This window comes from Staurois parvus, unplaced genomic scaffold, assembly GCF_062004578.1.
Source record: "Staurois parvus isolate SC_StPar_1 unplaced genomic scaffold, SC_StPar_1.0 ptg000356l, whole genome shotgun sequence".
Taxonomy (NCBI): Eukaryota; Metazoa; Chordata; class Amphibia; order Anura; family Ranidae; genus Staurois; species Staurois parvus.
This window is the reverse complement of record NW_028318152.1, coordinates 3,554,559-3,569,362: the sequence shown is the minus strand read 5'-3', so window position 1 is coordinate 3,569,362 and position 14,804 is coordinate 3,554,559. Positions and strand designations below refer to the sequence as shown.

The window sequence follows — 14,804 nt, the reverse complement described above, 5'->3', positions numbered from 1 at the left end:
AAATTTTCTGAGATTGTGGATTTGGGGTTTTCATGAGCTGTAAGCCATAATCATCACAATTATGACAAATCACGGCTTGAACTATCTTGCTTTGCATGTAATGAGTCTATCTCATATATTAGTTTCACCTTTTAAGTTGCATTACTGAAATAAATGAAATTTTGCACGATATTCTCATTTTTCGAATTTCACCTGTAGATATCTGATATAATATTGCTACCTAGCAAAATGCATTTTACAGCCCTTTTTCATGCATGTTTTCTGTGCAATAAAGGAGCTTGTTTTACGCAAGAACTAGTTGGTAGGTGTGTTCCTTTAACAAAATGTTTTCAGCATGCTTCCTGTCCAGTAAATGCCAGTGGCCTATTTTGTAACAATGAAATAGGTTCTCTGGGGATCTGTTAATGTTGTATGTTTTATGAATCATTTATCTTAGGAAGCAATCAAATGACTACTGCCTTTGTGCTCAAGTTCCTTAATTGATTTTGTTAAATTAAATGAAAATTGACAGTTCGCTGTGCTTTTTTTATGTCAATTTAGTTTAAAGACAGATCAACCTCAAATTAATGGAGAGCATTTAATATCAGTGATTGTTTATTGTCATGCTCTAACCTCCCATCTTGCACAGGCGTTTACCCCAAAAAAAGCGTTTTTACACTGTACTCTCACTGTGTGCCTATTAAATGGTTTTAGGCCTAATTTGGTGATAAATATGCCACAAACTGCAACTCACTGCCAACCAGTATCCTTGTACAACTTGCTGGTTGTTTAATGGTCCATATGTTTGGCTCAGGCATCCACCAGCTGGGGTTTTCAGTTTTGACTGTGTTGATGGCCAATATGTTATGATTTAGCCGCTTAACGCAATAATCTACTGATGTATGAGTGTCTTTATGTCTGCCATTCAAACATTTATGCTAATTATTTTTCCTCACAAATGTAATATTTAGTGTGCAAAGCTATAGAAATAATTCGGACTACTATCGAAACAATTTAAGTGGACCATAGACATGAGACGAGACACCTGATTTGGCCACTATTGGGTAATGATCTCATTGCTAATGCCACTCCATGCCCCCTGGGAATGTGTAATATTGGCAGTATATTGCTGCACGTCAGCATACCATGAGGGACATTTATCAAGCAAATTAGGGACAAATTTAGGCAGGCTGCCTGTCCGTTAACAAACTGACGGTTTTTCTGCTGATTTGCAACCACTACCCCTGTGATCTTTGCACAGGTCTGCAAGAGAATTACCATTGGAGATGAGAGATTTTCCTAAAGATGAAATTTTCACTGAAAACAGACTTACAATTAGGAAGCGGTTGGGGCAGGTTATTCTAAAGCTGAATGAATGAAGCTGCCAAATGAAATACATCTGTCTCATAGCTGCCATAAATCTGACTTGCTATGTTCCCCATTATTCTTTTCTTTTACTTAGAAATGAATCTAAAAATGACCATGTTAACTAGGAAAATGTTTTACTCCTTTTGTAATTCATTAGTGTGATTGCAAAAGCTGACATTATGGTATTGATATATCAATTTTATATTACTACTATTTGAGGTTTGGTAAATTGTGTTGTACATGGCGTTTTTTTGGTTAGTTTAATATTTTGCTTCTCACAATTGCTTTGTATTATATGCACACCTCTGCTGTGTGGCAGAGGTTTACAGTGTGAAACACGAACTCCTATCTGTGCCCAAACATCCAGAAACCAATGAGATGCATATAACAGCTGCGAAACCTAGGGCACCATCTGTGCTATAGCATGCAGCTGTATGAAAGTCTGTCACATTGAACTGTAAGGAGGCTGTAAATTGCCAAACATAAATAAGCATTTGTGATTTTTTTTTTCTCCTAATTTTCTCATAACCATTGTGGGGTTTTTTTTTTGGAATGTAAATTACTAAATAGCAGTGTCCTATTGAATATGAAAATAATTGTAAAATAATAATGATAGCAATATAAATTAAATCTTTCTTTCTCGACCCACATACATTTAGGCGATAGGATTTTTTAAATATCTGATTATGTATGGATATGACACTCATCACTGATGGCTCATGGTTCATTTTGTGGTTCGTTCATCTACTTATTTGCTTATTTTTACTCCAATATTTTTCATTTCAGTGTAATCCATTAAAAAAAATTTCAGGATTGAAACATTTGTTTGCCTTTTCTATGCCTTTTTTTGTTTTTTATTAAAATTTGCCTTGCTTCAAAAGTAGAAGGGAAAAGATACAGGATCAGTATAGCACCGTAAGGCCTTGTTCACATGGGCGTACTACAGCGTACACCCATGCGAAGATCGTGTTTGCCTACACGGGAATGCACAGATATTCGTGCATTCCCATGCCAGCGATTTCATTCATGTAATTTGGGACATAGTGGTAGATGGGTAGAGCTAGGGACCGGGATTCAGAAGTTTTGCAGTAGTACTCTGCAGAGCTGCAATTGTCCGCCCACGATTTCAGAATTAATATGTATCTAGTTATATAACTTGCATTAGTAGTCACTGTTTTAGTCTTTAGTAAAGCAAATTCTAGTGCAAGTAGAGGAAAATATCGCAGGAGTTTGATATCATAGTATCTGTAGGGGTACCCTTTTTTTGATGATGAGTAGAATAATTAAGTAAAGAATACAAGGACCATGTTTTGGTTGGGAGGGTTAGATGTAAATGACAAATATGTCATACTTTTGTGTACTGTTCTAGACTGCTTAATTACTAAAAGGTAAACCTATATGGTCTTATTCATTTAGTGTTTTAAGTGCAAATTCTAAAGAGCAGGTATAGAATTTACTTAGCTAAAGTCATGCTAATACAAGACAAATTCTGATTGCTATTAGTTACTGTGCTTAAGAATTCGCATTTAAGAATTGGTGTATCTAAAGCCAAAACATTTTTTTGTTTTGTATATTGTGGCAAAGTGGACCCTTGTCAGGTTTTTATTGTTGTCTGTGTTCCAGTTAGGGAAATTTTGTTTTTTGTTGCCTAGTAGCCACAATTGCCAGGATTTGAAGGTAAGGATAAATTTAAAACTTTGTGTTGTCATAAGAACTGGAATAGGGGGGAAATCGTCAAATGAGTACATATTTTTCAGTGAAGACTAATAGGGCATATTTGAGAGATTTCTTCTCACTTCATGTTGTGTCTACTGGATAGGAAGTGAAGGGAAATCTCCCCAATTGGAATAAACATAGCAAAAATAAAAAAAACAAACCCTAAAAACCCATTCCCTATTCTTTTTAAAATAGAAAAACAAACGTTTTGGCTGTAGATATACTTAAGTGTATGTAAACTCTAATAATGAATTGTTTCTGGCTCCCCATTGGTCTGTTTTAATATACCAATGAAATTTTTTTGCTATATCTGCTAGTGCGGCATAACTGTATGGCATACTTCCATATTGCTTTACCTCTTCTGTATTTTATTTATGTAGACCAGTTATGCTACTTATCTTTTGTATCTCTGTGTAATTATAAAATCTGTAAGTGCCGAGTGTTTGATTTTATAAAAATGTGTATTGCATGTGTAGTATTGCTTCAAGGTCATTTGAAAAATTCATATATACTTAAAGGAGTTTTTTGGATGGTGGCTTGAGTTAAGCTCATTCACTTGTCGCACCCTTGTTTCCTCAGTGCTCCCTCGTCTTCATTTTTAGTTTTGGAATGCAGCTTCCCTTCAAAACTCCTTGGTGGACTCCCTACAGTCAAACATCTTTTTGCTGCACTTGCTCTCTCTGCTCTTTGTTTAGATAGTCTACTCACGTCTGTCTCTATTTCTTTCTTTCTTCATTTCAGACAGTTACAAACTAAAGCAAACTTCGAAATTCTCCGAAAGAGGTAGTTGAACTTGCTCGCTTGTGGCGCTAGTTTGCCATTTTCCCAACTCTGCCCATGTTCCTGGCGCTGAAGCTTAGCATGTTTTGTCTTCTATCTTTCAACCATGCCAGCCGCCATTAATGTGGTGTCTGTAAACTTGTGCCATCTGTCAATCATGCCCCCATTTTATTAATTAAGTAATCTCCTTGCCTGGAGCAGTGGTTCTGCATAATATGCACAGGGTTACTGTTCGTATAGTAGGAACATGTCATTTGATGGTAGCTTTCAGTTATATTTTTTGAATGCTACATCACATGATAAAATGGCATATTTCAGCTTAATGTGGATCCTGAAACTAGCCTACAATTCTGCATGAGTCAATTCTTTACATGTCACAATATACAGAAACATTACAGTTTTCCTATAAGATTGCATTTTGTCATTAATAAACAATTCCAGCCAAGTGGCTTTGCCTAGGCTGAGATGCCATCCAAGAGAAAACATTTCCTTAGTCTCCTCTCCCCTAATGATCGGACTGCTACACTGTAACTTTGTTGCAAGTCACAAGGTGAGAGGCTGCAGGGAAGGGGGGGGGGGTGTACAATGGCAGACGACTGTGAATTTGACAAAACTGCAGACACCATGATGTACATGACTTTATCTCTAAGCCAGCTTCTCAGTCCAGGAAGCAGATGCTGCCACTGATGCCTACAAAAAGTCTCTGGCCTTCTGATAAGAAAAGTAGGTATGAAGGTATTGTCATGAGGAGTACTGTGATCTCAGCAAGAGGTAATTAGTAACTGTAAGTGTTGTGCATCAGTTAGCATGAAACAAGAAACAAATAACCTCATGCTAGGTCCACTTAAAACATTGGTTTGTTTTATTCATTGGCCAGGTTTTTTTTTTTTTTTTTGTAATCGTGCCATTTTCCCTGTTCTGCTACTTTACAGAGCCATAATAGCTTTAAGCTGATTTGAAGGAGTAGAATATTTGTCAAAAACTTTTCAGACATGTTCTAAAAAGGATAACTTCTTATAGGACAATCTGATGTCTGCATTTGAAACAGCTCTGCTAATTAATAGTGTGAAAAGCACTTTGTATTTTATACTGCAGGATTGATTTTGTGGGGTATCATGGCACTTCATAGTAACTTGGAAATAAGTTTCTTTTTTTATCCTTTGTGGGATACAGAAAGTCATATACTGTTCGGGTTTTACTGCTGCATACAGGAGTATTAGACACTGGCAAAAAAAATAAAAAAATAAAATTGTAGGCCAGCCAAGATCAACCCCTGCTATTCTTTGCTAGTTTTTTTTTTCTTCAATAAGATTCTTCCTTAGATCGTTTGTTGAACTGGTTTCTATATGGCCGCTATCTGAATTGCCCATTCCTCAGCTGGACCTTGAAGTGCCATACTCAAGTTCACCTGGACTGGATGCTGTGGGGCTAGCCTAGAATGTGACCTTCAGGTACTGGGTTCCGCTTGTGGCACTCTCTAGGCATAGCATGCTGGGAAAAGCCAGCCAGTGCGCTTTTCAGTCCGGAGCATTGCCTTGGTGCTTGCCTTGTCTCTGAAGACTCACTTTGTAAATAAGCAGGTTTGGGCTGAGCACTGAGACCTACATCATTATTGGACTGCTGGGCACCTTCAGATTCTGGGATTGAGCGATGACATAATCTCCAATCTCTTCCTGTCATTCAGAATTCAAGAAATGCCTTCCCAATGCTGCTCCTGCTTGCAAGAGCCACCTGAAACTCCAATCCTCAGTCTGATTTTTCTGCCCTCCCCCCCCTAGTGTTTTCTACTTTGCAGTACAGCATATCCGATTGTAGACGGGCATGCCTGCAGGATGCCTATGGATGTGATCATTGCTGGCTGCCTGGAATTTTGCCCTCTTCTAAAACCTAATGCCATCTGCTTTGTCCAGGGTGGATTTCAATCAGGATTTTATACTTGCTAACTCTGACTGTGGAGGCCATAAGTGCACTCCTATTTTTCCATTCTCTTTTTCTGATCTGCGTGTGGCCTTTGAGCCATCAGCTGCCAAACTCTGATGCTGAATCTCTCCAGTCCCTGATAGGATGAACCTGCCTTTGAGAAGTTGCCAAACTCAGAGACTGTTCGATACACAACACTGTAACACTTGAGGATCAGCCTGTAGCCACTACTAGTGCTGTCCCCAGTCTAGGATTCTTTATAGCTCCTATGACTGCCAAAACCTTTCTAGGTAACCTGCCTTTCAGTCTTCCTTTATAAAGAATGGAATTGTCCTGACAAGCTATTTGTACCAAGCGTCGTGGATGCAGCAGTATCCTGGTGTTAGCAAAAATCAACCATCCCAGTGGAGGATGTTCCTGTCTTTAATGAACCCATAGACAACTACTAGAGGTCCTTTCTAGAGCTCTGTTCTCCCTAGCATGTTTTGCATTGCAATTGGTCTTAGCTGTGGCCTTGATCTCTCAAATCCTGACTGACTGGTCTAAGGTTATTAGAAGGAATCTGAGCACCATGGCTGTTGATCCTTTGGTCATAGAGTGTTAAGAACTCGTGCCTGCCATCTTGGACAAGGTCTCCTATCTTTTTCTCATGTGAGTGTCTTAGCTCATGTTCACCAACTGAAGTTTTGGACTGTTGAACCTCTTTTAAAAAAAAAGGACTTGCTTCACATAGCTTTAGAGGTATCGTGCATCTGTGAGGCTGCCCTGGATGACCTCATGAAGGATGCAGCAGGTGCCAAAAGTGCGCTATCATCCTCTTCCAAAGAGTCCTAGGGTTCAGTCTGGAAAGAATCACTGTTTGCTGAAGGATAAGAAAAGTCCTTTTCGTTACTCCTCAAACTTAAAGTCCAGACCCAAGTCCAGCACCCAATCTGCAAATAAACCTTGGAATTCTAAGGCCCCCCAAACCCTCAGTTAAGTCTCCATCAGCAGGAGGGTGCGCCTCCACATTTGGGGGTAGACGTTGGGGTGTCAGCCTTTGCAGACTCTTGGACATCCTGCATTAGCATCTGAGGTGCTTGGGTGCAGAAAGTGGTTTCCATGGGCTACAAGTTAGAGTTTTGCCCTCAACCCTCTCTTTGATTCCACCCTTTCAACCTGCTAGTGTCAACGTACCAAGTAACAGTCCCAATCTTTTAGAGGTTTGTGTGCACCCAGAACCTTCAGAAATCTGTTCTGGAACTGACTTGTTATATGGAATATCTAGGTTTAGTCCTAGACACCTCTCAAGCCAGTGTTTTCTTGTCTAGGAGAAATGTAAAACTCTCTTCTCCCAGACGTGTACTCTTCAGTCCAAGATTCATTCGACTTCCTTTCTACATTAAACAAAACATCGAAGTGTTTCTAAAGGCTTAAGGATTTTACCTTAATGCATTCTCTGCGTTAAGGTAAAAACCATTCTGTGCTGCAGAACCCCCCCCCTTCATTATACTTACCTGAGCCCGATTTCAAACCAGCATAGTGCCTGAGAGCTCTCTCTGCACTCTCCCAACTCACAGGGCAGATTGATAGCAGCAGGACAAATTTGCTTCCGCTGCTGTCAACCAAATTCTGTAACAAGGAATCGGGGTGGGGCTGAGCCAGGCGGAGAGGCTCAGGATCAAGCCCACATGAAAACACCCATAGGAAACTGATTCCTATGTAGGCGCTTGTTGAAGATGAAGAGCCAGGAGCGACAGCGGGGGATGCCAGAACCTCAGATCTGGGCTGCTCTGTGCAAAACCATTACACAGAGCAGGTAAGTGTGACGTGTTTTTTGTGTTTTTTTTTGTTTTTTTTAAATATTAAAAGTGCCCTATATTTTGGAAGAATCTTGGGCGCCTTGCCAGTGTAAGGGAATTGGAGTTTGGAGGAGTCTTGTCTTCTGATCAACATCTTGGAACGTCAGTCAATTTTTTTTTTTTTTTTTTTTTTCTTGCCTGCAACGTTTGAGCTCCCAGCTGGAGGGGCATCTGATCTGTCAGACAGTGCCAAAGTAGTTGCTTTTATTAACTGTCGGGAGGATGGGAGCAGTCTCACTATGGCAAAGAGTGGTAGAGGGCATCCTCTCTTGGGCAGAACTCCATGTTCCAGTCTTGTCAGCTGTTTACATCCCAGATGTGGGCAATTGGCCCTTGGGGATGTGGTGCATATACTTCATGGTGTTCAGACCTATGTCACAGGTGGAGGCTACCGTATGTAGACTTCCTGGCCTCCAGGTTCAACAACAAACTGGACAAGTTTGTCTCCAGCTACAGGGATCTTCTTGTGCAGGGATGTCCAAACTGCAGTCCGCGATGGCTATGAAACAAAAAATCTTAAACTTAAAAATCTAGATTTTTTTTTTTTTTGGAATTTTTTGTAAAAATACGTTTACACTTGGTAAATGCATATGACCAAAGAAAAATTTGTCTCTTTACTGGACTTTTATAAGTTTTATCTTCCCAAAGAAAAATATCCCACTTTACAATCACGTCTTATTGTTGTCGATATTCAGCAGCACCTATATATGTGAGCAACTATTTTCAAGGATGAAGCACACAAAGGGCAAAATTAAAGCCAAAATATCTGATGAGCACCTTGAGAATTCATTGAAAATTGCTACTACATCCATCGAACCAGATGTTGATGTGTTAGTTCTCAAAAACAGTGTCAAATATCGCACTTGTTTTAAGTTGCCCTCTTTTTACTTTTCTAATAAAAAATATTACAAAAAACATTTATTACTTAGATTGTTAACGTATGATCTGCCCGACTTTTTCTGCTCATCAGCTATCCTTGCTGTTAGTGTATTTTATTTGTTGCCCAAGACAATTCCTCTTCTTCCAATGTGGCCCAGGAAAGTCAAAAGGTTGGACACCCCTGCTCTAGTGGATGCTCTGGTGGCTCAGTGGGATCAGTACATACTCATCTAAGCCTCCCCCCCCCCCCCCCTTAAACCCCTTCCTCTTCTGGTTTACTGGATCAAAATTAAGGGCATTCCAGTGATCCCCAAAGCTCCAGACTGGTCTGGCACTCCTACTGGGTAAAACTCCCAGCAGACGTTCCATGGACTCTTCTAGATTGGCTGACAGGATCTTCCGTCTCATGGCTCAATTTACCTTTCTGCTTCCTGGTTGCTGGCTTTAACAGGAAGGCTGCTGACGTTCAGATTCTGAGGGATAGAGGCATCTTTGAATTGTTTTTTTCCCACAATGCTAAAAACTAGAAAGTCTACTTCTTGCAAGGTTCTTCACCACACATTTAAGTCATACTTTGCTGCAAGGTGAGTGTCTTTCAAACCAGTCAAATCTTTGCCTATTTACAAATGGGTCATCTTCAGCATTTGGCCCTCAGCACTGTCAAGGGTCAGGTCTTGACTCCTGTTAACTTATTGAAGAGACCACTTGGGGGTGTGTTGCATGTAACTCCCCCTGTGCGGTGCAGTGGGATCTGAATTTGGATCTCCTGGCACTTTAGAAACTGCATTTTGGACTTATTAGGAATATTCCCCTTTCCACACTTGGGTTTCTTGATTCTATCCCCCCTGCAAGGCAACTATCTGAACTGGTCCTCTAATAATAATAATACCAAAAAATAATTCTGGTCTTGCATGCAGATAAGGTAGTGTTGAGGTCCAGAACTTTCAGAACATTGTTCTTCCGCCCCTCTGTCTTGCTCCAGTTCTTCAGAAAGATCTCCCTATACTGCTTGGATGTAGCTCAGGTTTTGATGGTTTATCTCGCATCTACTGCTTTCTTCAGAAACTGACCCTCTGGTTGTTCAGGCCTCATCTAATGCTAGCTTTGGACATAGGTTCCTTCAGGTGACTGTTGTGCAGGCAGTCTCCAGTTCTGATTTCATAGGCTTGTTAGCACTTTGTTTGCTGTTCCAAACCCCTCAGTTAAATAGCTTTTGGATTTCCCAACAGTATCTGACTGCTTGTGCCAGTGTCCAATACTCCTGTAGGCAGTAATATAACCTGACAGTATATAATTGCATCCTGTGTCCCTTGATGGACTCCAAAAATTATACGGTACAAAAATCTTATTTACACAAAATAGAATTACGATATACAGTAAGGTTCCATTCACACGTGTGCATCTTGTCATGCGACTTTGGACACAAAGTAATGAGATTTGAGTGCCAGAAAGTGTAAATTCGCATCGAAAATCATATCAAGGTCACACTGGAAATCATTCAACTTTGCAGTTGCACAAGTGTTAGTGGAGCCTTTAGTAAACCTTTTGTATCAAAGCATCCCACGTACATTATGTACAAATGTACATTAATGAATTTCTACACTTGTTAGTGCTTTGAAACCATAATTCTTAATTTTCTAGTACTTCTGTTCTTTTTATATTTTCAAAATTTTGAAAACAATTATTCTTTGTTAGGGTGCTTTCATGCTTCACTGCTGAAAAAAACGTGTTAAAAACACATGCGTGCTTGCCATGTTTTCCGGACTTCTGACTCCAACCATGCACCTGTAAAACCTGGACATGTGATTCATGTGCATTTTCTATAGAATTCAGTGGAGATGGGTTTTTGAAAAGTTCACCAAAGATGCAGCATGCAGGACTTTTAGAAACACCCTGCAGCGCACTGGTGTAAAGAGTTCCATAGGATTTAAAGGGATACATTTTTTCATTCAAATTTTTTACCCCCCAAAAAAGCATCAAAAACGGATCAATGTGAAAGGGCCCTTAAAGTGTTTACCACAAATAGTGCTTAGTTTGATTATACAGTTTTGCTTATTCTGTATTCCACATTGTTGGACCCTTGCCATTCTGGCATCATCCACAAACATGTCCTTGCCCTTGTAACTATTTTGTTTCACTTCTAAAGCAATCGTGGGAAAAGAAAACTGACCCCAGAGAAGAATATAAACACCAATAATGGGGAAGATTCTTTGTCAAAAAGCAGGGTTATCATAGTAACACTACACAGTTGTTTTTCCTTATAAACCACTTTTTCTAGCACAGGAGTTCTATTCTCAGTTTAGCTATGCATTGATTAACTAGTGACCAAGATAAAGCTAGTTCCTTTTGTTTTCAAGGCACACTTCTGCCTCTATGGATATAAATATGTAAACTCGGGAGATTCACGTATGCATGTGTATGTGTGAAGTAGTGTAAAAAAAATAAATTGGGGGTTCTTGGTTTGAGCCAGCATGTCCAACCACCCACTGTGACTTATTTTGCCATATTTGTACCATATAAATAGTTCAAGCATTCTTGGAAAGTAGACCTTCTTGTAAAGGCATATTTTGCTCTTTTAGCAATCTGGTTTGTCTCTGGTTCTGAGCATTTTTGCATTAATACCTGATATACCTGGCACTTAACAATCTCCAAGCAATGAGATTGCTGCCATGAAGCATAATTCTTCATTGTTTACAATAATACAAAGGTAACTGTTGTCCTCCACAGACTAAAGAAAATAGAATATACTACGTCCTATATGTGATCTGTTTGGGTGTAATGATTATAGTTTACAGCTGAGAAAAACTGAATGGTAATGGCTAAGGCGCACACTGGGTGGTCTGTTCTTAATAATGTATATTATACATAAGGATTGATGGTAATATGTTAGAAGCTTGCAGTTTGTGATTCTCACTCTCACTGCCATTCCCAGTCCCATCCAGGCTTCGCTACTGTGTGTTAACCCCTCTTTAGCTGGAATGGTTAGAAAATTTTTTGTTAACTATTCAGCTTTTTCATTGCCTGTTTGCTTTGTTAATTTGCCTTAATTGTTGTGTTTGTCAAGTTTTACTCCTTTTTGGTTTCTCTTTTACTTCTTCTTTTTTTTTTTTTTTCCCCATCAGTCTGTGGAAAGCGGTACAAGAACCGGCCTGGTTTGAGCTATCACTATGCACATTCTCATTTGGTTGATGAAGAGGGTGCAGGAGCAGAGGACAAGGAGGATTCTCAGCCACCTACCCCTATTATGCATAGACCTGAGGAGCAGAAATGTAAGTTTTGATCTAATCTTAAGTCATATGTTTTGTTTATATGCTTTTGTTGTTGGTTGCCTGTACTGGTAATCTTCCAAACAAATTTGTTATCTTAAAAAGTATGCTTGGTTATCCTTGTATTGTATACATTTACACCGTTTTTGCATTGACTTTGTTGGTGCCTGGGAAATTATTTAACCAGTACAGTCGGGCACCTAGCATTCCTAGGAGGTCAGCAATGACAGATTTGTTATTTCTATTCCAAAAGATGTCTGAGAAATATGGAGACTGCTATTGCTGACCTCTATTTCTGGAAATGGCTGGAACAAATAAGTAGATGGACATCTGAATTTCCTGATCCACATACTGTGTATATTCTGGGTCATTGACTCAAATTATTGAAGCCGGTGGGTCAGCTTAACAGCCAGGCTTCCAGCATTTGCTGAGCTTACTGAAAAACTTAACACCAGACAGGTTAACTATAAAACAGGAAGTTGGGCAAACAGCTTTGCACACAGTTTAAATAGAGTGGCTAGAAAAAGTATTTGAACCCTTTGGGAAACACTGGCTTTCTGCAGTAATTTGCCATAAAATGTAACATGATCCTTATCACAACAATAGACAAACACAATATGCGTGTTTATTGAACACACCAGTTAAACATGTGCAGTGCTGGAGGTAAAAGTAAGTGAACCCACGGAATAATTAAATAAAAGCTAATTGGAGTCAGTTTGCACACCTGGAGTCCAGTTAATAAAATGAGTTTGTGTGGTTTAGAGCTACTTTGATGAAAGACATCAAACATGTTAAGATTTCTGTTCATAAGAAGCATCAGCTGAGGTGAACCATGCTTTAAGAAAAAATTAGCTCACTGAAGACATATGATCAAGATTAGTTGATCTGCATAAGGCTGGAAAGGGATACAAAGCAATCTCAGTGTTTAGGTATTCATTGGTCGAAGAACAAATTCTCTACAAATGGAGACAGTTTACTGTGGCTACTCTTCCTAAAAGTGGACATCCAGCCAAGATGACTCCCAAGAGCAACACAGAATCTTCAATGAGGTAAAGCAGAACTCATAAGTAACAGCTAATGGCTTGAAGACATCACTGGAACTGGCAAACATCCTTTTTTGCGAGTCTGCCATAAGTCTTTGATCAGACAGGGTGTTCATGGAAGAACACCATGAAAGAAGCTGCTGCTCTTCAAAACAAAAAAAAAAACATTGCTGCAGTCCTAAAGTTTGCCAAAGAGCATCTTGGCAAACCACAATGCTACTGGGGAAATGTTTTGTGGACTTTGAAACAAAAGTTGAATTGAAGGTCACTCAGCACTAGGTTTGGTGCAAAAAGGGCACAGCTTATCAACATCAAAGCATCATCCCAATAGTGAAGGAAACCTCATGATTTCATGTTGTTTTGCTGCCTCGGGGCCTGGACCACTTGCCATCATCGAGGGGAGTTTACAAAAATAACCTAAAGGATAATGTCAGGGGTGGCTGTCAACCAGCTGAAGCTTAGTAGAAGTTGGGTGAGGCAGCAGGACAATGACCCTCAGCATCAAAGTAAATCCACCACAGACTGGCTTCAGAAAAGGAAAATGTGTCTTTTGGAATGCCCAAGTCAGAGCCAAGACCTTAACCCCAAAGAGATGCTGTAGAATGACCTCGGGAGCTAGTCACACTAGACGACCTACAAATATGTCAAAGCTGAAGCAGTTTTGTAAAGAAGAATGGTCAAAAATATTCCTCCTGAATGTTGTTCATGCTTGATCCAGAGCTACCGAAAGTGCATGCTTGAAGTGATTGCTGCCAAAGGAGGTCCAATCAGTTATTAACTTCAAGGGTTCACTTACTTTTTCTCCAGCACTGTAAATGTTAATGGGTGTGTTCAATAAAGACATGAGAAATTAGAAATGTTTGCATATTATAAGCTTAAACACATTGTTTTTAATGTGATTTATGCCTTGTACTCACTATAAGAAGTTTTTTTTTTTTATTTTTATTCATTCAATCCAGTGGGCTGAATGACAAAAAAAACTGACAACTTTCTAACAGGGCGACTGCCCCCCCAACCCCCCTGCCAGAACACAAAGGTCAGTATTCGCAATCATTGGCTGAGAGCGCTGATCTGATGCTGGTTTTCGAGCATGCCTGTTCGACAGCAGCCAGTCATCAGACTGTTGGACAGGGAACTGTACACACGAGCTGAAAGTCAGCCGGTTTCTACTGTACAGGCTGATTTAGGACGATATTTGGCCCATGTGCACTCACCATTAGATGAGGATAGCATTTTATGACAAAATACCTCTAAAAACCAGTTAATTCCAAGGGGTTTACGTATTTTTTTCTTGCCACTGTATATGAAGTGTTTTTATCTGCCAAAAGATTGATTATGTTCAGCTAATGTTGGGTTCCCCCTCAAGCCCTCACTCCGCTTAACACTTCTCTTACTCTTCGCTTATTAGCACTGTAGTAGAGCATGATTGGCTCCTAGTGCTGTCATTTTTTTCCAGTTTTAGTTGTGGCAGAGGCAGGAAGAAGGCATACAAAAAAATGTATTTACATGTGCCAGCTGCATGTAACCCTTTCACTTCTGGAGCAGTTTTTGCACGTTTAACAAAAACATTTTGGGTTTGAAGATTACCTAAAACCCCCAAAGCATTTTATATTCCCAGAGACCCTGGAGAATAAAACAGAGATAGTTCCAATTTTATATGTCTCACGATATTTGTGCAACAATTTATCAAGCACAGAATTTCAGTAAAAATACATTAAAGTTAATATCTTAATTGTACAGTACAGGGCACAAGCTTGATATTCATAGACACTAGGTTATAAGCTGGTACCTTCAGGTGGTTGGACTCACTCCTAAAGAAAATCTAAAGACAAAACCTTTTTTTCCATTTCAGATAGAATAATGGAGGGTTATATTTACTTTCAATTTTTTTTTTGTTCTGAGTCCATTGGGGAGATTTCCCTTCTCTCATTGCCAAAACAGGAAGCGAGAGGAAATCCCTAAAAAAAAAAAAAAGATGGATTCCCTGGTGACAGTACTAGTACTACATTGGA

At 39.5% G+C, this 14,804-nt stretch overlaps 1 protein-coding gene across 2 annotated transcripts in view; it reads left to right on the top strand.

The window, feature by feature from the left end:
* Positions 1-14,804, top strand: part of DPF2 (double PHD fingers 2) — a 59,392-nt gene that overhangs the window by 30,251 nt on the left and 14,337 nt on the right. The window contains exons 7-8 of one of the 2 annotated variants that reach the window (XM_089684795.1): positions 3,805-3,846; positions 11,606-11,752. In XM_089684795.1, coding sequence (XP_089540921.1) covers positions 3,805-3,846; positions 11,606-11,752 — 189 coding nt within the window. The remainder of the gene's footprint in view (positions 1-3,804; positions 3,847-11,605; positions 11,753-14,804) is intronic. The other variant, XM_089684796.1, reaches the window with a different exon arrangement.